At 44.9% G+C, this 24,240-nt stretch overlaps 1 protein-coding gene across 2 annotated transcripts in view; it reads left to right on the top strand.

The window, feature by feature from the left end:
- The window catches only part of ZNRF2 (zinc and ring finger 2), a 126,510-nt gene that overhangs the window by 57,371 nt on the left and 44,899 nt on the right, over window positions 1-24,240 (top strand). For both annotated transcript variants that reach the window (XM_044293181.1, XM_044293180.1), the window contains exon 2: window positions 21,751-21,846. In XM_044293181.1, the coding sequence (XP_044149116.1) occupies window positions 21,751-21,846 (96 nt within the window). The remainder of the gene's footprint in view (window positions 1-21,750; window positions 21,847-24,240) is intronic.

The following is a 24,240-nucleotide window of genomic DNA, read 5'->3' as shown; positions in this document are numbered from 1 at the left end:
TTCATGATCTGCCGTAGGTAGAGCCACTGATTTACATGTCAAGCAAATCATTAACTTGTGCTCCATAAAAAGCCAGTGTATAATTTAGAGAACTGCTCTCTAATGATCTCGACCTTGGGTTCATTGTGGCCCTAGTACTGGGACTGCATTTTGTCTTGATAAGATTTTATAAATGATCGAAATGTTGTCACATGCCTCTTTCTCGTTCTATGTGGAATAGAATATTGAATGACTTTTGCTTTGTTTTCATGGATGTTTAGTTCTTCTGAATTACAAGTTGTCACCTCCAGGCTCCTTCAAGGGTTTTTTTTTTTTTTCTACAATCTTGTCTGTAACTTATCATGTGAGCAGAGGAACAGTCGGTAGCCTGATTCTCATCTCCAGTCTGTTTTCAGTATTACACAGTAGTTACTAAAGCAGCCGCACACCCGAGGGAGCGGTCAGCTGTCTTCCATATATACACAGATGGGGCGCCTGTCACTAAATCATACTATGCACGTTATGGGTTGCATGATCTTTGTGAAAGGCTCCTTTTAACTTAATGGGTCATTACTATTACAACAATATTATTTATTTACATATCAACACCATGACGGCCACAAGGAGACCACTGACCTCTGTAGGGGCAGGAACAGAGAAAGGTTAAAACACCCCCTTCCTCCACCATACACCAGTGTTTTCCTGTCCCTACAGAGGCCAGGGCAGAGAAAGGTCTCCCTGTTCGTCAGGGAGATTAAGGAAGAAGATTTTCTTATTTTTGGAACGTGGAACTCCTGGTGGGGAAGTGTTCCTGGCACTTATCTGCTCGCCGGCAGTCCAGTACCAATGCTGAGCAGGGGAGAGACGGGAGGGCTCGCTCTGGTTGATCCGGAGCTGCGTCCTCCTCCTTGCCCCTGGTGGGTTGAAGCTGGAGTGAGCGCCCGGCGTGCGATGCGCTTGGAGTACATCACTTCCGACGTGGCCAGAAAGTGACGCGAGAGGCGGGCGGTGCGCGGCAGTGGCGTCCAGGTTTGAAAATGCCGGTAAGCATAGCGGTGTATCCTCGTGTCGGATCTGATATGTGGTCTGGAACAAGATGTTGGATCCTGAGCCGCACTCCGCCAGAGAGCTTGATGCTCCAACTATGCCTCCTGTAATTTCCCTGCGGAGATTGCTTATTATCCTGCGGGTTTTGTTTAATCACCATCCGGTTATTACGGGGCCACCCTTGTCTTTTCCCCCCTCCCCTGATCAAAATCTCAGTGTTGTGTTGCACTGGGGTGTGTGTGTGTGTGTGTGTGTGTATATATATTATCCCATCCTCCTAATTTTGGTCTGTTACCGCCTCATAGGTAATTAAAAAGGCACAGAAGAAACAAAAAAAAAAACGCAAAGTGTATCTCCTGTTTGAAAAAATTACCGGTCGGTTACCCTAAAAAGATCTGCAGGGATTGTATCTCTAACATTGTCTGGGAGGAACGGGTCTCTCTAAGGCACAGGTGTCAAACACAAGGCCCGCGGGCCGAATCCGGCCCGCCAGACCTCGTCATGTGGCCCGCGTAGCCGCCGCCGGCCGCCAGGCTTCACCTTTTATTCTCGCTTTTATTTTGACACAAGAAAGCCACCTCTTCAGCGCATGCGCGGCAGCCTACAAGCCAGAGAACGTCTGCCCTCTAGCGGCGCCGGCCGTTCTACACAGGAAACCTCCACTTTCAGGGGTGTGGAATTCCTATCGCCCGACGCTCGGGACATGCAGTTCCGGGCGCCGGGCAAGTAGTTTGAACAGTTGTTTAGCCCTGTGCGGGCAAGTAGCAGGGACATGTCGGTTGGGCAGTAATAGGAGCGGTCATATGCTAGCCACGAGCTGACCGCTCCTACATCTATGTCAGCCTGCCCCTGCATCGTGCATATGAGTACCGTACATATCACTTCCTGCAGGCGGCCCCCGCTCCTCCCGGCTCCTGTATCGAAGTCTCCTGTCCACCTGCCAGCACAGGAGCGCACAGTAAGTCAGCACACCGTCTCCAGAGACTGAGTAATTGCAGGCCAAGATGGGAGAAGAGGAGTGAGAGACCCCACGGCCCCCTGCAGATGAGCCTTCCTCCCGGAGCCTGTCCACATCGCAGCTCCCGGCCTGACCTGCAAGCGCTGACTGGGGTCACATAGCATTATACTGATTTATGATGCTATGTAACCCTTACAGTTCTGGAATGTGTTGGATAACACTGACAGCATTATGTCAGTGTTATCCAACACATTCAAGAACTGTAAGGGTTACATAGCATCATAAATCAGTATAATGCTATGTGACCCCAGTCAGCGCTTGCAGGTCAGGCCGGGAGCTGCGATGTGGACAGGCTCCGGGAGGAACGCTCATCTGCAGGGGTGTCAGAAATAAAGGTTGTGCTGTCTGTCTTCTGAGGCTCTCGCCCTGCCTGCAATCTGCACTGCACGTGGCACTTGATAAACTATAATGTCTCCCTGTTGCCCCCATACAGTATAACGTCTCCTTGTGGATGCCCCCATACAGTATAACGTCTCCTTGTGGCTGCCCCCATACAGTATAACGTCACCTTGGGGCTGCCCTAGTGCCCCATACAGTATAACGTTACCAAGCGGCTGCCCCCGCACAGTATAACGTCACCCTGTGGCCCCTGCCCCCATCCCTGGGCTCAGGAGTCATAATGGGCTACAAGATATAATTCTCTTCTTTTCAGTCCCCCCAAAGAATTTTTTTTAATCAAATCTGGGGTCAAGGAAAGCCCAGAGCGGCATTTGTCAAAGTATCAAGGACCTCATAGGGCTAGGTGTCGTAATTTATGTCCCAGTCTCAGAACAGGTCCAGGGATTTTACTCCAGTCTCTTTCTGGTAAAAAAAGAAGGAAGGATCATTCCATATGATCATAAACCTGAGATTCCTCAACAAGTACATTGCCTACAGGAAATGCATGATGGGATCCCTGATTCCCCTAATAAAGAAAAGAACGCTTGAATGTGTACCGTGGACTTAAAAGACGCGTACTATCACATCCCGATCCACCACAACTCTCAAAAATGTCTGAGATTCGCTATAAAAGACCAGCATGGCAACACTTGCCATTTTCAATTTACGGCTCTTCTGTTTGGAATTTCCTCGGCTCCCAGAATATTCACAAAATTGGTGATGGAGATGGTCGCATTCTTGAGACAGAGCTTAATCTGATCCTCTATCTAGACAATTTCCTACTAGTGGGAAATACGGTAGATCAATTACTAACAGATCTAGACACATTTTTATCCACTTTATAGGAGCTGGGCTGGATTGTCAATCCTCAGAAATCCTGTTCTAGGCCACCTTCCTGCCCACAGACAAGATTCAGGCTTTGGGGGGAAAAATCGTGACCTTCCAGAGGAAGAGAATCTGCTCTGTGAGCAAAGCTATGAGTTTGCTGGGAACATTTGACAGCCTGTATTCTATCAATAATGTGGAGCCAGCTTCATTCCCGTCCCATGCAGTCCTGTATCATGGACATCTGGGATAAACAATAGAAGTTACTCGATCGCAAGGTTCACATTCCAGGCTATGTAAAGACCTCCTTAAACTGGTGGAAGGTGAGCAGCAATCTCTCACAGGGAGTGGCCTGGAGGAAGTCTCCGTATGTCCAGATCAAGACCGATGCCAGCCAGTTGGGCTGGGGTGTAAAAATTGGGGACTCCTATTACCAAGGTTCCTGGACCTTTTGGGAAAGCAGCCATTACTCAAACTTCAGGGAGCTGAGTGCAGTGTGGGAAGCTTTAAAGGTGGCGGAAGAGACCCTTCATAATCACCACTGTCGGACAATACATTGATGGTGACTTACCTCTTACATCAAGTAGGCACAAAATCAAAGAAGCTCCTAGACCTTTCAAACAGGATATTTCACTGGGCGGAAAGGAATGTGAGGTCTATCTCGGCGACTTACCTCAAAGGGACTCTCAATCAGAAAGCGGACTACCTGAGCCATCACACATTGGACCAAACAAAATGGTCCCTAAATCCAGAATTATTCAAGATGATAGTAGACAGATGGGGGACACCAGACAGACTTATTTGTGTCAAAAGACAACAAAAAATAAAAATGAATAGATTCTGTTCCCTGGATCCCAGGGGCAATCCTTGGGTGTTAGACGCATTTGCCACTACATGGGACTGGAACCTGTGTTATGCATTCCCTCCAATACCAATTATTCAGAGAGTAATTCAGAAAATCCTACAAGAGAATTTGACTATCATCTTGGTGGTCCCCTTCTTGCCAAAAAGAAGTTGGTTCTCCTCCCTCAAAAAACTCTCCTTTTCTGAGTGGGAGAGACCATGGCTGGGAGATTGAAAGACCTTTTACATCAAGGGCCGATCCTATATCCCCATCCAGAATTCCTAAAGCTAACAGCCTGGATCCTGAGGTCGAAATACTGAGGCGTCAAGGACTTTCAGATAGGTCATTGTTACTCTCAGGGCCAGTAGGAAAATGGTAACATCGGCGATATACCTGAAAATCTGGAAGAGGTTCTGCTCTTGGTCAGGAGAATCTTCTAACCTAGTTAGACCAAAGATTCAACAAATCCTAGATTTTCTCCAGCAGGGCCTAGTGTTAGGTCTTAAGCCATCTACTCTAAAAGTACAGGTATCGGCACTCGGCTGTTTCTTTGATGCAGACAAAACTGAATCCCACACTAAAATCACAAGTTTCTTCCTGGAACCTTAATACCACTTTAAATGGCCTAACCATGAGTCAAGTCGAACCTCTGGAAGACTGTCCGCTCAAATTTTTATCTTTTAAGACAGCCTTTCCGATTGCAATAACATCTGCTAGGAGGCTGGGTGAGATACAGGCGATCTCAATTAGGCAGCCCTATCTTAGAATCCTGAAAGATAGGATAGTACTCAGACTAGACCCAGAGTTCCTACCCAAGGTGGTATCTGACTTCCACAGAGATCAAGAGATCATTCTGCAATAATCCCAAAAATAGCGTGGAGAGTTCTTTTCACTCCTTAGACGTTAGACGTATGGTTTTAAAATACTTGGAGGACACAAAAAATTTCAGGAAGTCCGATAGTCTTCTGGTTCCGTTCTCATTAAAAAACAAAGGCAAGAAGTTATCTAGGTCTTCCATTGCTAGGTGGTTTAAGTGCACAATTTCCCATTGCTATACCGCTCAGGGAGTTTCTTGTCCAGCTAACTTAAAAGCGCTTTCAACTAGAGCTATGTCCTCTTCTCAGGCGGGAAGAGCAGGTAACTTTTATAAAGCATTGCCGCCTAGATTTTTCTAATACTGCTGATGTGTCTTTTAGATGTAAAGTCCTTCAGGCAGTTGCTCCCCCCTTGATATTATAATTTTGGATATCTCCTTGTGGCTGTCATTGTGATGATATGAAAAATCAGAACTAGACTTGCCAGTATTTCGGTTTCCATGAGATCACCATGACGGCCCGTTGTTCCCTCCCCAATTTTTTTCCTTTTGTTGAGTAAAGGTATGAGTCAATACCTGCTAATCAGATAATAAGAATACTATAGATTGTCTCCACTTTCACTCTGATAATTTTGGAAAGCACTGGTGTATGGTAGAGGAAGGGGGTGTTTTTAACTTTTCTCTGTTCCTGCCCCTACAGAGGTCAGGGGTCAATCTCCTTGTGGCCATCATGGTGATCTCGTGGAAGCCGAATTACCGGTAAGTCTAATTCAGGTTTTTATGCACTTGTATAGCGCTACTATATTCTGCAGCACTTTACAGATGTTAACATCACTCACTGTCCTCAGTGGGGCTAGCAATCTAAGTTCTCTATCAGTAAGTCTTTGGAGTGTGGGAGGAAATCCACGCAAACATGGGGAGAACATACAAACTCAATGCAGATGTTGTCTTTGGTCAGATTTGAACCTAGGACCCCAGCGCATGCAATACTTACTATTCCAATACAGAGTTTGCATTGGGGCCTTTATTTCATTTGATGTCGTCCTGCAGTAAGCATGTTATTTCAGGCTCTATAGCATATAGAATTACTGTACATTCTCCTCTCTCCCATCTGATCTGACATTGGGCATGCAGAGAAGTTGCTGCTGGACGTCCAGTGAGGGTATGCCAGTTATTAGGGTGCTTGCAGGCTATCGGAGCAGCTATTTTGCCCAGCTATCAGGTCTCTTTGCATGTTTTTTTATTTGTAGATGCATGATAATAAAAAAGGTGTAATACCCTTTCTGTGAGGAAATTACAAATTATTACATTGTCAATGGGGACAGAACGGAACGGAGTGCACCAGACATGCCGGGCAGAAAAACACCTCAAGCACTGTTTTCTGTCCGGCATGGGATGCGGAGCAAGACGGATACGGAATGAAACACAATGAAAGTCCCTTGCAGATGAGCGAGTGTCTTTATGCGGACTCGCAGCGAGGCACCCTGCCTGCCTGAACTTACATAGCATTATATTGATTTGTGATGCTATGTAACCTTTACAGTTCTGGAATGTATTGGATAACACTGATAGTGTTATGTCGTTGTTATCCAATACATTCCAGAACTGTAAGGGTTACGTAGCATCATAAATCAATATAATGCTATGTGACCCTGGCGGTGCTGGGATTTCGGGCCAGGTGCCTCGCTGCGAGTCCACATGGCGACACTTGCTTGTCTGCAAGGAGCCTAAGGCTACTTTCACACTTGCGTTGTTCTTTTCCGGCATAGAGTTCCGTCACAGGGGCTCTATACCGTAAAATAACTGATCAGTTTTATCCCCATGCATTCTGAATGGAGAGTAATCTGTTCAGTTTGCATCAGGATGTCTTCAGTTCAGTCGTTTTGACTGATCAGGCAAAAGAGAAAACAGCAGCATGCTACGGTTTTCTCTCCGGCGAAAAAAACTGAAGACTTGCCTGAACGCAGGATCCGGCATTTTTTCCCCATAGGAATGTATTAGCGCCGGATCCAGCATTCAGAATACCGGAATGCCGGATCCATCGTTCCGGCATGCACAGATCGGTAAAAATGTACAAGACGGATCCGTCGGTCCGCATGACAAGAGGAGAGACGGATCCGTCCTTGCAATGCATTTGTGAGACGGATCCGTCTCACAAATGCTTTCAGTCAGCAGCAGATCGGCGGATCCGGCGGGCAGTTCCGACGACGGAACTGCCCGCCGGATCGCACTGCCGCAAGTGTGAAAGTACCCTTAGTCAATGGTGTTGGATCCATTTTCTTGGACACAAAAGAAAACGGTGCCCATTGACTTGCAATGGATTGAGTTCTGGATCCGTCATGGCTATGTTAGAGATAATACAACCAGATCCGTTCATAACGGATGCAGCCGGTTCTATTATCCTAACGGAAGCGTTTTTTTGCTGATCCATGACTAATCCAGCAAAAACGCTGATGTGAAAGTAGCCTAAGTTTTGTGTTCTATCCCTTTTGTTAGGTCTAATACTTCTGCTGGGAAGGGATCATACATTTTCTTGCATCATGAAGGTCAGGTTTATAAGGTTATGCAGGCATTAATGTAATCCTTTGTATATCCATGGTAAAGCCAGCTACTGTATGTATGTGCTCGCTACATATATCACATGTGAAAAGGAAGCAACTTTGCAAATCCTCTTTGATATATCTTATTTTGTGTCTGCAGTTACTAAACATGTTCATGTTTCCATGGTAACAGACAACAAACAAACCCTGTGTAGTCTGACCCTGTTGTCATCCATCATTATCCTAATTCTCACTAAGACTACTTTCACACTCGCGTTTTAGGCGGATTCGTCATGGATCTGCAAAAATGGATCCGTTACAATAATACAACCGCATGCATCCGTCATGAATGGATCCGTTTGTATTATCTGTAACATAGCCAAGACGGATCCTTCATGAACACCATTGAAAGTCAATGGAGGACGGATGTGTTTTCTATTGTGCCAGATTGTGTCAGAATTTTGGTGTCCGTCTCCAAAGCGGAATGGAGACTGATCGGAGGCAAACTGATGCATTCTGAGCGGATCCTTTTCCATTCAGAATGCATTAGGACAAAACTGATCCATTTTGGACCCTTTGTGAGAGCCCTGAACGGATCTCACCAACGGAAAGCCAAAACGTGAGTGTGAAAGTAGCCTTACAAACATTTGATGGATAAGTAAGGGTATTTTCACACTTGTGGCCGAGTGATCCGGCAAGTAGTTTCATCGCCAAAACTGCCTGCCAGATCCAGCAAAACGTATGCCAACTGATGGCATTAGTAAGACGCCCCCTTTGCTGTGACTGACAGCACTTATGCAAAGAGTTCCGCAAAGTCAGCCAACTGCCGGCTGTCAGTCACAGCGAAGAGGCAGATGAGGGGGCGTGGTTATCTTGACTTGAAGCAAGGAGGCCGCTGCCCCCTTGACTGCAAGCATGTCTAGAGAAGCATGCCAGCAGGGGGTAAAGGAACGTTTTCAGAGCTTTTGCCGCATCTGCCTCCAGAAACAAAACAATCGTCAGAAACACGCTGCTGGCTACTGTCAGGTACTGCTGGCGGCTTCGGATGTTTTTTGGATGTGACAGGTTCCCTTTAAATAGCAGTCCTGGAGCATTGTTTCTTATAAATGTGTTATTCTTCTCCTCCATTATACCTCCTAGTAACGTATCAATAAATTGACAAATGAGTTTTACCATTCCCCTTGTAAAATGTGTACCTACAAAGCCTGCCTCGGCGGGCACTGATTGGGCGGTGTGAGTGTGCAGGGACCCTCAAAGTACAGAGCTTCAGCACAACACATTATACAAGTGTGCCTCTAACTGCTAGTAGAGAGGAATGGAGCGCTATTCTTCTACACAACGTGCACATTCTTCCCGGGTTCACATATTTCGTGCCGTTGCTGACAGTGGAACAGATAATGAATGTAAGGCTTCATGGCAGTTATCACATTATTAGTCCGCTCCTTGTCATCATTCCTGACATGACTGCTTTAGTAAATATAAAGGGGTTTGACGCCCCACTCCCCACGATCCCCTTTAGATAGGTGATGAAGAATTTTTCTTGGGGTAACAAACTGGTTCTCCGCTCTAATGCCTTTTATCTATCATCGGCTCGTTATCCCATTATTTAGACATACTCTGAATTTGCTATTCATTTACAAGGATGGAGTGCTTTATTCTGAATCAAATCGGATCAGGGTTTGCTCTAAAGCTTCCCAGTCCCATTATGCCGTCTGAAAAGTTGCTTAAAAGTTGGCAGGAGCGAACCCGTCCATTAGTCTCAGAACTCCATGTCCCTGTCTGGCTTTCAGTGCGGAGCTGCTGCCAGTAACTTCACAGAACAGTCCTGAGGGAGGGGCAGGAATTCCCCTTTCATAGAATTTAGGTTAGCAGACTCTGGAGGTTACCCCCCGCCCGGAGTCTCCACTTCTGTCAGCCTGGATCCCAGGGGTTACATTTCCTATTAATCGGATTTCCTCCTGCTGTTTGCTATATTCTGTAGAGCTTTCGCTTCACCGTTTTAAACATAGCGTTGACGTTTCTGTCATACCGACCCCCAGTGTATGATACCTCCAGAGGCTCGGGCAACACGGCATCACCCACAAATTGTGCCATCACTGCTACTTCAGTGTTTCCCTAGAAGTAAATGGCACTTGCTACCTTGGATGTTGGATTTATTTTTTTAAGTAGCTGATATGGCTGCTTGCATTGAAGTTGTGGCATAAACTGCAGTGATGTCATGATCTCGCCATCATTCACTGGTGACGTTGTGCCACTATGGAGACCTAGCCTTGGGAAATACCGGTGAAAATGAGAATTTTCTATGTGAAGTCTGGCCAGAACGCCATAGGAATCAATAGTGTACACATGCATCAATGGCCTTGGCAGATCACCCATAGATGTTCTGGATTACATACTTTTGACATACTGCTACTACTTGGCTATCTCATTTCGTCACATCGCCCATATCATTGTATGGCCAGGGCCCTACACAACACCTTAAAAACTGAGGAACCCATGCAGGCATGAAAGGTGGCCTTCATAGACACTATAGCTGGTACCAAATGTGGCAGATGGTGAATAAAATGGTCGCCAGTGGAGCCAAAAACTATTATTTTTGGCTCCTAAATTATTAGACTTGGGAACCAAATTTTACCTTTATATCCTGGAGCCCTTCTTAAAACACAACATCGTGACTTCCACCACTAGAGGGAAGTATGGAGGTTTACTGCATACTGTTATTACTGAGGTCAGGGTATGGCAGTATGCAGTAAGCTCATGTGCTCCCTCTACTGGCAGGTACAGGTAACCAGGACGTAGAGAATGTAAACACAGTGGTCTGTCCGCAGTCTACAGGAAAAGTTGTGGTTGGGCAGTCTACAGTCCACTCTAAGGCCCATTTCACACTGGTGTTGCAGGAAAAGGTGCGTGCTGTCCGCATCCATTATTGCGTGCTGCGGCTCCGCTGAAAAGATACAACATTTTCTATTCTTGTCCGCAATCTCGGACAAGAATAGGCATTTGCTATTATGGTTGCGGCCATATGCGGTCCGCAAATTGCGGAACGCACATGGCCGGCGGTATCCGTGTTTTGCAGATCCGCAAAGCACTACGGCTATCTAAATGGGCCCTAAATCTGAATTATTGATGAAGTTTGTGATCATCCATTATTTTTACGATGTTGAGTATTTTCCTGGCAGATGTCTTATCTTCCCACTTCTATTAAATAACCCCATGACAATTTTGGTTTTCTGTGTTCTGTCCAGGGAATTAATACGCACTAAGATTGGATGTTATTTTTATAGGCTTAGCATCTAAAATCTCTGGTTTAGATGACATTTTACTCTGTTACCGTAGAAACCACATGGAATATTTTAGTAATGGAGGTACGACTGTTGACACGGTTACTATGGAGACCAAGCTATTAGACTGCCAAGGAAGTGCATTCTACCATAAGCATCAATATGAGGACTGTAGATTGATTTATGTAGCGCTTACATGGTCTACAGCGCTGTACATACATATCAGTCCCTCTCCCCTATTGGGGGTCACAGTCTAAATTCTGAATTACCTGTTGGCAGGTTTTTGGGGTGTGGGAAGAAAACCAAACAAACGTGCAGGAGAACATACACCAAATGTAGTGCCCTTAGTTGGACTGAACCCAGTACCCTAGTGATGGTGCTGCTCATCTGAGCTTTACTTATTATTACCCATGTCCATGAAAGAGATGCCTTCTAGTCTTCTCCATTTTTATCTGATTGGGCCTTCATCTCTGACAGGTGTGGTAGGGGGCTTCTCCAAGCTGCCCTCTGGTTACAGGTACTATAAAACAGTCTTAGGCCTCAGGCACACGATCATATTTTCAGTTTACATCCGATCTGCATTTTTTGGGCCCCCACACAGTGATACCCTATTAAGTGCCCCCAAACCCAGTGATGGTTCCTCACACTGGAAAAAACACGGGTGGACAGCACTCCTAAGAAAAAATGCTGCGGGTGCTCGTCTCCAAGGGAGGTGGTAAAAGGCCCCCCAATATTAATAACTTGTAGATGTCCAAAAAATAAAAAAATGTAGACAGCATGTCCAAAAAGGTGAGTTTTAATTCCAGATGCAAAGTTTCGGCTTAGTGATAGCCTTTGTCACCTTTTTTCACCTTTTTGGACGTGCTGTCTCCATTTTTTTATTTTTTGGACAGGTTCCTCACACTGATGACCTCTCACAGTGATGTCACCTCAAGTGTCCCCACCTTAAAGAGTGCAGATTGATGCCCCCTTAAGCACCCCCAACTGAGTGATGCTCTGCATTGCCTACAATGTATGTACTCGCCTACCTCACATTCCCCAGTTGTCAGCTCTCAGCTTTTCCATTGTCTAGTGCTCTGAGGCGTCACCCCTTATACTGTGCCCGCTGTGCTCCCCAACACTATTCTGCAGAAACAGATAGTTCCACTCAAAATATTTGTACTGCTCAGATAGTGCCCCCTTCAATAAAATTATTGACACACAGTACCCTCAAAAATAATTGTGCTGTAACATAGTGTCCCCCAAAAATAATTGTGCTAAGCTGATAATATGCCAGGGTACCACAATAATAGTGCTCCCAAAATGCCCTTGGCAGTAATAGTGCCCCTAGTAGTAGTTGAGACCACCATAACGCTACCATAAGTGATAATTGCCACCGGTAGTGACTCCAGTAACACTAATGCCCCCTTTAGAGCCCAGTAGTATTAACACCACCTATAGTGCTTCAGTAGTAATAAAGCCCCCACAGTGTGCCCCAGTAGTAAAAATGCCCCTTTTATAGTGCCCCCCCAGTAGTACTAATGCCCACTAAATCCCCGCAGTAGTAATTACACCCACCATAGTGACCCCCAGTAGCAATAAAGCAACCATGGTGTGTCCCAGAAATAATAATGCCTGCATGTAGTGCCCCTAGTAGTAATAAAGCTCCATTATGTGTGCCAGTAAAATGCCTTATAGCACCCCCAAAAGCACTAATGCCCCCTTATAAAAATGTGCCAGTATAAAAAAAGCCCCCTTGTAGTGTCCCTAATAGCACTAATGTCTCCATAGTACTCCTCCAGTTATAATAATGACCCTCCCCAAAAATAAAGTGGCCTAACAGCATGCTGCCAAAGAGCAATACCCAAGACAAATACTTACCTCCATGCCGCTGTAGGACACAGCCCTCTTCCACCTTACATTCTCAGCTGCTTCCAGTGTGCTGATCATGTCATTGCGCCGGCCTCTGATAGCCTTCAGGCCTAGTTCCTACAGCCTAAGGGTCCATTCACACGTCCGTTTTTTCTTTCCTGATCTGTTCCGTTTTTTGCGGAACAGATCTGGACCCATTCATTTTCAATGGGTCCTGAAAAAAATCGGACAGCACAATGTGTGCTGTCCGTTGTTCCATTCCGCATGTCTGAAAAAATATAAAACATGTCCTATTCTTTTCCGCAAAAATCGGATCCTGGTACAATACAAAGTCAATGGATCCGCAAAAAACGGAAGACATTCGTATGTCATTACGTATGTCATCCGTTTTATGCAGATTTCGTTCCTGGAAATTAAATCCTGCAAACAGAAACTTTTTTTTTTTTCGAAGAAATCCAAACAACTTTATTTGCTTATTGAAATTTATACATGTTTCCGTTTTTTGGGGATCCGCAAAAAACGGATGACATACGGAAACATTTTCTGGAACAACGGATCCGCAAAAAACGGACTGAAATTCGGGATATAGAAAAATACTGACGTGTGAATGTAGCCTAAACCTAACAACGGGAAGCGAGACATCAGCTCCCGCACCCCACCGCAGCATTCAACTTTATCAGTGTTCTCAGGATGGCGATACAGTTGGGTTTCGAGACACCCTAGTGACCCACAATATAACATGGGACATGTACACGTTACTGTAGGTTGAGAACCACTATTCTAGACAATGCAACTACTTATTTTCCCTTTTATCTGAGAAAATTGGAGAAAAGATGAACATGGATTAGGCTACATGCACACGACTGTGCCTTTTTTGCGGTCCGCAAACCGCGGATCTGCAAAAACCGGAAGCCGCCCGTGTGCAATTTGCGGAACAGGCGGCCATTGCTATAACTGCCTATTCTTGTCCGTTTTGCAGACAAGAATAGGACATATTTTTTTGCGGAGTGCTGTCCACATCTTTTGGCGGCCCCAGTGAAGTGAATGGGTCCGCATCAGAGCCGCCAAAACGGCGGCTCAGATGCGGACCCAAACAACGGCCGTGTGCATGAGGCCTTAGTCTGTGAGCAGACACTTGCATGGCGCTCTGACTGTGTGGTTTTGAGTTTTTTTGTTATTTTTATTATTTTCATTTCCTAGTTTTAAAATGGGGACCTGTCACCACTCCTGACATGTCTGTTTGAGGTAAATAATTGTATTTATTAGAAGATAGCTTTTGTCATAACGCTGTGTTGTGCTGTTAGGCCTCATGCACACGACTGTTGTGTGCACCCGCGTCCGTTCCGTCATTTTTCACAGTTTAGCAGAGGTCCCATTTATTTCTATGGTGCTGTGAAAAAAAAAAAACACTGATAGTCCTCCGTTTTTTCTCCGCTTCCGTGATTCCAGTCCGTCCAAAAATATAACCTGTCCTATTCTTGTCAGTGGAAAATGGAGGACGGACCCATTCAAGTCAATGGGTCCGTCAAAAACAATGGATGCACAACTGGTATGTAAGACCTTGGTGCAATAAAATTGCACTTTTCGTTAACCTTCCTTTTTTTCCCCCCTGTCATACAAAAAAAGGAAGACACAAGGAAACACAACTGAAGCAAAAGGACCACTGAAGCCAAATCACTGACAGTGAAAAAACACTGTCGTGTGCATGAGGCCTAACTCTTCTATTCCTCCTGAATAGTTGTGAATAAATTGAAATTGACAACTGGATATAAAAATTCTCCTGGTGAGAGGGCTGTGACGTTAGTGTTGCACTGGCAGCTCTTAATTGACAGGTTTAGCGTGTGAGGACCCCCCCCCCCCCCCCCCCCCCCCCAATCTGATATCTGCAAGTTGTCCATTTATTCAGCGGGAGGAGGAATAACAGAGGAATGGGGCTCCAGAATTCTTTTAAGAAGAATTCAACTATTTACTACTATAAACATGTCGGAAGAGATTACAGGCCCGTCTTAAAACCTGGGTCAGCACTGATAGGTTTTCTTCCTCCCTCCACGTCTTGGGCCTCTTGCACACGACCTTATGTATTTTGCGGTCCGCAAAAAACAAATTCGCCCAAAAATACGGATGACGTCTGTGTGCATTCCGTACTTTGCGGAACGGAACAGCTGGCCCCTAAATAGAACAGGACTATCCTTATTTTTTTGCGGAACAGAAATACGGACATATGGAAACGGAAGGCACATAGAGTAACTTTTCTTGCGGACCCGTTGAAATGAATAGTTTCGCATACGGTCTAAAAATAAAAACTGAATGGAAAGAAAATACGTTTGTGTGCAAGAGGCCTTACAATGAGGTTCTTCTGTCTGACTCCTTCCAGTCAGAACTAGCAAGACAGATCTGGATTCACCTTGTGGAAAAACCAGTTACCTCCGAGACGAGCGTGACTTTCATCAAAGTACAGTAGCCAAACACAGCAGACTGTGAAGTCAAGTGTTCACCAGAGATAAGATGCCAGCTCCTTACTCAGAGACATCGCATATGATTGGACAAGGGATTATGAAGTTCTCTTCAACCTTGGAATATTTCATCATTGAAATGAAAATATGCGCGACAGACAAAAGTTGTACTCCTGTGCAGAGTCAGGGGCAGCCATGCTGCTTCCCTATGAAATGGTTATGTTAGTGGGGGGCCCCCAACTCAAGACAAGGATCAAATGAAATTAATATTTTTGCCTGATCCTTTTGTTCTCCCTAAAGTGTCTGGCAGTGGCTTTCTCTGCTCTGCCCATAGAAAATACAGCCAGGTGGGAGCCGGGAGAGAGAGATTTCAGCCAAACGCACGACGTCAGCCCTAATCTTCACACTCATCACCTCTGCTGCCCTTGGCTATTTGTAACAAAACAGCAGTTTTTATTGCTCCATCTTATCTTAATTATACATCTCCCCATGCAAATGTCTTGTTGTTACCTCCTCTAAAGCCTGTATTACACACGCCGATTGAGCAAGCGTTGTTGGGAGGGACGCGTTCTTTCCTGGCACTCGCCTGCTCGCTAGTGGAAGAGACCGCTGCTATTACATGCAGTGATCTCCTCCGCAGCATTGGGAGAAGAAATCGCTATGCCATCGCTCATCCCCACGCTGTATGGTGGTTTGCCGGCGGCAGATTTCTATTAGGCAGCCCGATCTGCCGCCGACAAGCGCAGATTTTTAATCATGCTTAAAAGCCTGAATTGCCTGTTCATCGGCAGCAGTATTACACTGCCAGATGATCGCTAACGAGCGCTCATTAGCAATTATCGTCTGGAAAATCGGCCAGTGTAATATAGCCCTCAATATGGAGCCTGTTTCATTCATTAGTAATCCGACCTGTGCGCTGAAAGCTTGCAATATGATTCTTGCCGGTTAGCCAATAAAGGTATCACTCCCATAATACTCGTCTATTCATTAACACAAAAGTAGTCAACAGTCTCATGTCGGAGTTGCAGCAAACATGTGAGTTGTGCTGCTAACCCATTCCTTTCTATGGAATCACCGCTACACTGCGATCCATGGCCGCGACAAACCAGTGTCGCCATCTAGCTGTAAACTTAGTCACTGAGCAGATAATAAATGATTAATTTCAACTAGGGAAAGTAAGAAAGGAGTCGGGCACCATTCATTATAATAACAGCGCCAGCCACTTCGCTGCGTCCTATAGCTGCCTGTCATGGCACGATCACATTAAACCCAAGTACGCTTTCTTTATTTCTTCCAGTATGTTTAAATTTGACTGCGATTTCCGATTTGTGTTCCGTTTTTATCGCTCGGGTGCAATGCGTTTTGCATGCGCGTGATAAAAAACTGAATGTGGTACCCAGACCCAAACCCGGACTTCTTCACTGAAGTTTGGGTTTGGTTAAGGTGTTCTATTCATTTTACGTGGTGAGCACGATTACGTCATCAAAGGTCCTTTTGCAGGTCCTGAAAGAAGAAGCAAGAAGACGATGTGGGCTGCGCGAACAAGTGGATGAGGTGAGTTAATTTTTTTTTATTTTTTAACCCCTCAATCCACATTTTAGTTAGCATTCTGTATAAAAGAATGCTATTATTTTCCCTTATAACCATGTTATAAGGGAAAATAATACAGTGAATTTACTTTAATGGGGACCCGGCGTAGGGATCGACCGATATTGATTTTTTTTTTTAGGGCCGATACCGATAATTTGTGAACTTTCAGGCCGATAGCCGATAATTTATACCGATGGTATGGGAATTTTCTGGGAGCGAGCTGCAGAATGACATAGCCGGCTCTCGACCTCTGAGCGGTAGCTGCGATCCGCGCCACCTGAGGGGTTAACTACGCGGATCGCAGCTACAGCTCATAGAGGTCGAGAGCCGGCTATGTCATTCTGCAGCCAGCTCCCGCCTCCTGTTCAATTTGAATAAATGAGAGATTTATCTTCATTGGTGGTGCAGTGGCTATAACCCCTCCCCTTCTCTTGTCCTCCTTCCTCTCATTGGTGGCAGCAGCAGCACAGGGGGAGGAGACACTGCTTCCTTCTCCCCTGTGCTGCTGAGGGAACACGGAGAGCGCTGACAGCAGCGCGATCTGTGTTCTCCATAAGCTATCGGAATATCGGCAAAATAGATACCGATAGCGGTCAAAATCCTGAATATCGGCCGATAATATCGGTAAAAACGATAATCGGTCGATGCCTAGACCCGGGTCCCCATCCCTATCGTCTCCGCATCTGCACTTGCTTGCGGATGCTTGCGATTTTCATGCAGCCCCAATTACTTCTATGGGGCCTGCGTTGCGTGAAAAACGCAGAATATATAGAACATACTGCGATTTTTATGCAACGCACAAGTGATGCGTGAAAAATCACTGCTCATCTGCGCAGCCCCAGAGAAATGAATGGGTCCGGATTCAGTGCGGGTGCAATGCGTTCACCTCACGTATTGCACCCGTGTGGAAAATTCGCCCGTGTGAAAGGGGCCTTAGGAAAAGCGTGAAGGTTTTACAATGTGGCTAAATGTAGTGAAGTATACTTATGTCCTATCTTGACTACATGATATAGAGATGTTAAAGTTGTGAACGATGACATTCTAGGTACCCAACCCCCGACCAGTCATGAGAACAAAGGTTGTCATTTATTAATCTGAAATATGACTAAATTAGGTGTATTTCAGGCGCGGATGGTGGCCCAACGGTTAGTTTCACCGCTATCTGAAACTTCTTCCCACTCGTACAAGGTCTAAAAAAAAAAAGTAGCGGGGAAGGGGGCAGCAGGCCTGTCTCATTTACCATTTTCTCAGCCTGTTTTAGGCATAGAAAATGGTCTAAATGTAAGACAGAAAGGAAGGTGTCTTACGTTTAGACTGTCGCTGGATGCGCTGAAGTTGGAGAGAGGCCGGCGCCTTTTCATAACTTTGGCGGATCCATCTCCAGCTATGGGACTTTATTAAGACCGGCGTCTAAACCGCTGATCTTAATAAGTGTCACCAACGCGTTTTGTGCGTTGCTGAGTTGTTGTTGGGAGGTTTTAACAGTGGTGTCTCAGATGATCGCGGCATTTGGGAGATCACGGATTTCTGTTCCCCTTTTGCAGTAGAATCCGTTCCTATTTCTTAGGGTATGTCACACATTGCATTTACAGTCTCAGAACTGTCATCTGGAGAAAACCTGCAGAGTAAACGGACTTGCTCTTCCGGTTTTCAGTCTAGCGCGTATGAATTTACGCTGGAGGTCTCACCCGCAGTGTAGAAGCTGAAAACTGCTAAAGAATTGCCACGATTCCTCCAGCAGTTCCGCTACCAAAACCAGCCCATTTCAGGCATTTTTTTTTGTGGTAACAGAATTTGGCCATATCCACAGCAGACTTGCCACTTGTGGAAGACCGACTTTGTCTGTTTTCATACTATTCAAATGGGCTATTTTTAATGGATGCTTTTCTGAAAGGAATCAGTGAAAAGGAGATGTTAAAAATGAACCGTTTTTGCCTTTTTTTAAAGCCTTTTTTCTTTACTGTCATTTTAATGTACCCTGGGCCCCATTCACATAACAGAAGTCATCTAAACTCGACTATTTTAGGTGTGTGACTGCCTTGCCGTTCCGCCCAGACAGATCATGTTAGGGGGAAAGAGGAATTAAACACATTCCCCCCTGGCCGAACTGAACATGGAGGCGTTGGGAGTGATGGCGCACAGCTATTGAAGATGTATGGACAATTCGTTAACTTTCATACTTTTGATGCAAATGACCGAGAGCATCGTACCTGATCTGGAACAGTTTAGGCCTCTTGCGCAAGAACGTATTTTGATTCCGTTTCTGTTGCGTTTTTTTTCTTGTCTGCGGACCGTATAAGGAACTATTCATTTCAATGGGTCCGTTAAAAAAAAACCCCGCAAGGTACTCTATGTGCATTCCATTTCCGTATATCCATTCCTCTAAAGGATAGTACAGTTCTGTTAGGGGCCAGCTGTTCCGTTCCACAAAATACAGAATGCACACTGATGTCATCCGTATTTTTTGCGGATCCGTTTTTTGCGGACAGCAAAATACATATGGTCATGTGCAAGAGGCCTTACTCTGCAGCTTCCCCTTCTTAATATGTCTTTTATCATCAAAATCTCTTGTCTAAATACTGAAATGTGCAGGAGTGTCCTGGACACATAAATGTACTAACCATCAATTTACTGCTTAGTCATAAAACAGTAAGGACAGTGTATGTCCAGTAACGTAATCTATGTAGGTTGTCTCGTCTCGTTCTAGTAATAATGGGTAACTAAAGATGAATGTCACACACTATGGCTTCATGCACACGAACGTAAGACACGGATGGCGTCCGTGCGTTCCACAATTTGTGAAACGGCACGGACAGCCTTTAATATAACTGCCTATTCTTGTCCGCAAGGCGCGAACAAGAATAGGACAGGTTATATTTTTTTTGTGGGGCAACGGAACGGAGCAACGGATGCAGACAGCACACGGAGTGCTTTCCGCATCTTTTGCGGCCCCATTGAAGTGAATGGGTCCGCAACCGAGCCGCCAAAACTGCGGCTCGATACAGACCAAAACAACGGCCGTGTGCGTGAGGCCTAAATTTCATGATTTTCTTAGATGCTTCCTACATCCTACCACAATTGCTCTAAACTGTCCTACATTATTATACATCTCATCAATATAACGCAGGGTGTACAGCCTGCAGTCTGGGGGCCACATGTGGCCCTCAATACCATTCTGTGCGGGCCCCCAGCTATCTGGTAACAGACATGTATGTCTGCTCACATGTATCGTTCATGTATTCCCCCATTACATGGGATTCCTGGAAGTGTAGCCAGACATTTATGTTCCATATTCCATAAATACAGTATTTCAGTTGGCCCTTGGAATTGGTTCAGTCTGACATTGTGGTCCCCAACTAGAAAAGGTTGTGCACCCCTGATAAATTGTATCGAAGTTCCCATTTTTGTGGCCTGATGTCTTATAAAAATTACTAGAAATATCTGTAAAAAATTATTTTTTTTAAATCTGTATAAAAAGTAAAATCAGTTTCCAAATAATAAGTAATGACAGTGAAATTCAAAATGTCTGTCTCCGGCTGTTACTAAAGCCCATCTTCCCCATCTTCACTGTATCAGTAACAGACACCATCTTGCTATTCGTAGGCATAGCAGCGGGAAGACCGCAAAGCCGTTTTTCAGGATATTAAATCCATCAGAAGGCTAAGGGACGGGAGTTTATGCCTTTCTTTCATTAATTTCTTCTCGTATCTTAGTTCTAAATCTCTCCGTTCCTTATAGCCAGTCTGTTGTTTCAGCAGCTTCCTTTATTCTTGTATACATCATGGCAATGCAAGAAATGTTAATAATCTAAACCAAAAGTCTAATGTTAAAGGGAATGTGTCACCAGAAAATGATCTATTGTTTTAATCACATTTTTCTGTAAAAAAACACTAAAATTGTGCAATTATGTCTGCTGGCCCCTTGGCTAATATGTTGAGACTTCCTGTTCCGTACAGATCACTTTTCAGCAGTTATCTCATTATCACAGGCAGAATTACAATGGCAGGTATCGCCTCTGCATAGATAACACAAGATTCACCATTCACAATAGGTGATATCACAGCTTATCTACTCCCTCTTGACCTCTGCACAGGGCTCCTCTCCTATAGAAGTCAGTGAGGTCTGCTCCAGTCTATTGTGTGTATGGCCCATGTGACTGCCCTCAAAGAATGGGAAGTCCTAACATATTTTACGCCTAGTGACGACGAAAAAACGGTATGATTTTAGAATTTTAAAAAATAGATGGGGACAATTGAAGAGTTCAAAAACATCATCAAAGAACTTGATTTTAACTATAGGTCATGTACTTATGACGCATTCCCTTTAAGCCCCTGATGTGGTGCTCTATTACTGCGCTGTGAGCAATGTCCTAATATAACTGAAAAATGGAAGTGAAAATCACAAATGGGGAATTAAAATCCCCTGGGTGCTACCTGCATACTTCTAGAAACTCTTGAGTACTTCCCTGACTGGTAACAGAGATACAGTACATGCTTAGGGGCCTGTGCACGGTAAGGGTCAGTTCATGTGGCTTGATTTCGGCTTTTAATGAGCACCAATCAACGATATAACAAGTGGATCGGTGCCCATTTAAAGGGCCTTTAACCTGGGCTGGGATAAACTGGGGGAAGAAGGATCGTTAGTACGATTTGTTTGTCCCCCATACAGTTTGCATATTGATAACACAGTAGGATGTTCTGCCGACAGTGATTATTTTTATGTTCACATAAAAGATGTCTTCCACCACCAAAAAACAGTTTTAAAGGGCGTTAAGGGACTCCAAAAAGCTGTATAGGCCCCCCCCCCCCTACTGGTGCCAATATACGCCACCAATCCATCCGAACTCTCCATTTTTCTCACTTTTGTAAGGAAAAAGGAAGCAATTATACTGTGTATCCACTGTGGAGGGAGGCTTTAATGGCATTCTCATAAATGGCGTTGATACAGATGCCGCCTTCTGATTCTATGTTTCGGTTTAGTTTTACAAGTAGATGAAGTCTGACAAAGCCGTTCCCTGTGACCGTATAATTAGCAGCAGTTATATGTACTGACATTCTGCTGCATCACTTTACAGCTCCATAGTGTATGAATGTCAGCATATTTACATCTACTTTTTCTTTTTTCTTACAGGATTTAAGTGCCCAGTCTGCTCAAAATTCATTCCCACAGATGAAATGGATTTGCACCTTGTAATGTGCTTAACAAAGCCAAGAATAACGTATAATGGTAAGTGCTACTGGAGCGTTATTCAGGTGAAACCTAAAAATTCAAAATAATGTGTCCCCAAACAGCGGGTACTGTATTGCCTTTCGGGGCACGGCTTAAAGGGGTTCTCCGGGAATTAAGAAAATTAAAATACAAAAATATTACTTCATTATAAGGCTCCATTCACACTTCCGCAATTTCGTTCTGCATTTTGCGGAACGGAATTGCGGACCCATTCATTCCTATGGGGCAGCACGATGTGCTGCCCGGACACGGAATTGCGGGTCTGCACTTCCGTTCCGCAAAAAATAGAACATGTCCTATTCTTGTCCGCAATTGCGGACAAGAACAGTTATATTCTATTGGTGCCGACAATGTGCGGTCCGCAAAATGCGGAATGCACATTGCCGCTTTCCGTGTTTTGCGGATCCGCAAAACACCTTGCGGACGTGTGAATGGAGCCTAAATATATTACCAAATACCTTTCGTTAGTTATAATGGCTCGTTTGGTCCGGGGAGCAATCATTAGGAGAAATAAAATGGCCGCCATCCTAACTAGTCCACACAAAACCTGTCCTAATTACACAGGAAGACAAGTTAAAGAGCTACGCCATCTTCCTCTCTTACTTGTCAGGGATTATGATCCTGAATACAGTTTAATATGGTCTTCAGATAAATCTATGTAAGGATGGAGAGTCCATTAGCATACATGAAGTACAGAAAGGATAGTAGGGGTGTAGATAATGAGCAGCAGCATTTGTATGCAGTCTCCATTACCACAGTCTGTCCTGTCAGTCCTCTATGTACTTCATGTCTCCTTATGGACGCTATTCCTACTGAGACTTAGCTGAAGATCCTATCATCTGTATTCAGGATCATAATCCCTGACAAGTAGAGCAGAGGGGAGGATGAGGCAGCTCTTGACTTCAGTGTTGTGAAGTAACTTGTCCTCCTGTGTGATTAGGACAGGTTTTGTGTGTACTAATAGGACAGCGGCCATTTTATTTCTCCTAATGATTGCTCCCCAGACAAAATTAACTATTATAGCTAATTAAATATATTTTGGAATATATTTATACTAAAGTAATATTTAATTATTTTCCGTTTCTTAATTCCCGGAGAACCCCTTTAAATATGCACCCTAAGGGCCCTTTCAGATGAGCGGGTGTCACGCTCCGGACTCGCAGCTCAGCACTCGGGAGCAATTTCCAGCACTGACGGGGTCGTCTAGCATTATATTGATTTCTGATGCTCTGTAACCCTTACAGTTTTGGAATGTATTGGATAACACTGACAGCATTATGTCAGTGTCATCTAATACATTCCAGAACTCTAAGGGTTACATAGCAGCATAAATCAATATAATGCTATGCGACCCCGGCAGTGCTGGAAGTTCAGGCCGGGTGCATTACAGTGAGACACTCGCTCGTCTGAAAGGGGCCTAAATGTTGGTTCTGCGTCACTGATTGTCTGGGAGGGACCACATCCATTATATCAGTTTGAAAGGTGGGGGTAGTTCACCAGATTGCTTTTGTTAAAGGAGTTCTGCCATGATTGATGTAAAAAAAAAAATATAGTAAGTAGATGACAATATATTTCTAACAAAGCTAGTACCAGCCTTGTGCCTCAGATCTCCCCATTCATTACTCCAATTACAGCTAGATTATCTTCAGCCTGGCAGCTCAGCAGGCGTGACCTTTCTGCTGCAGCTCTCTCCCTGTAAGGCCCTATGCACACGGCCGTTGTTCACAGCCGTGTGCGGGCCGTGGAACCGCGGCCTGGATCCCTCCTGAGAGCAGGAGCGCACGGCGTCACTGGTTGCTATGACGCCGTGCGCTCCCTGCTGCCGGCACAGTACAGTAATACACTGGTACGATCTATACCAGTGTATTACTGTACTGTGCCGGCAGCAGGGGGCGCACGGCGTCATAGCAACCAGTGACGCCGTGCGCTCCTGCTCTCAGGAGGGATCCAGGCCGCGGTTCCACGGCCCGCACACGGCTGTGAACAACGGCCGTGTGCATGGGGCCTTACTGTTACAGCTTCCAACAGAACATATGGCTGGTGGCAGTTAAAGATTTAAACTGAGCGCGTTCGGTGTTCAGTGAGATGGACAAAAAATATGGAGAACAAGCAGCAGGTGGCGCTATACAGATACATGTTATTGAAAAGCTCCCTGGCTCTACTAAATTCTTAATTAAACACAATTACTAAATTATTCAGATCCAGGTGCTGGTTTGAAAAATGTAGAATATGTTTTCTCAACACAGAACCCTTTTAATATTTTTTTTTTTTTTAACTGTGTTCCCATCAGAGATGCCAAATTCCTATGGATATGCCCCAATTGCTTGAAAAATTATAGGCTCACTACTTGGACCTGTATCTAGAATGGAAGTCCTCTGACCCCCCCATCCT

The sequence above is a fragment of the Bufo gargarizans genome, chromosome 5, assembly GCF_014858855.1.
Source record: "Bufo gargarizans isolate SCDJY-AF-19 chromosome 5, ASM1485885v1, whole genome shotgun sequence".
In the NCBI taxonomy this organism is placed as follows: domain Eukaryota; kingdom Metazoa; phylum Chordata; class Amphibia; order Anura; family Bufonidae; genus Bufo; species Bufo gargarizans.
Note: the sequence above shows the minus strand (reverse complement) of the source record. Positions and strands in the feature narration are given on the sequence as shown.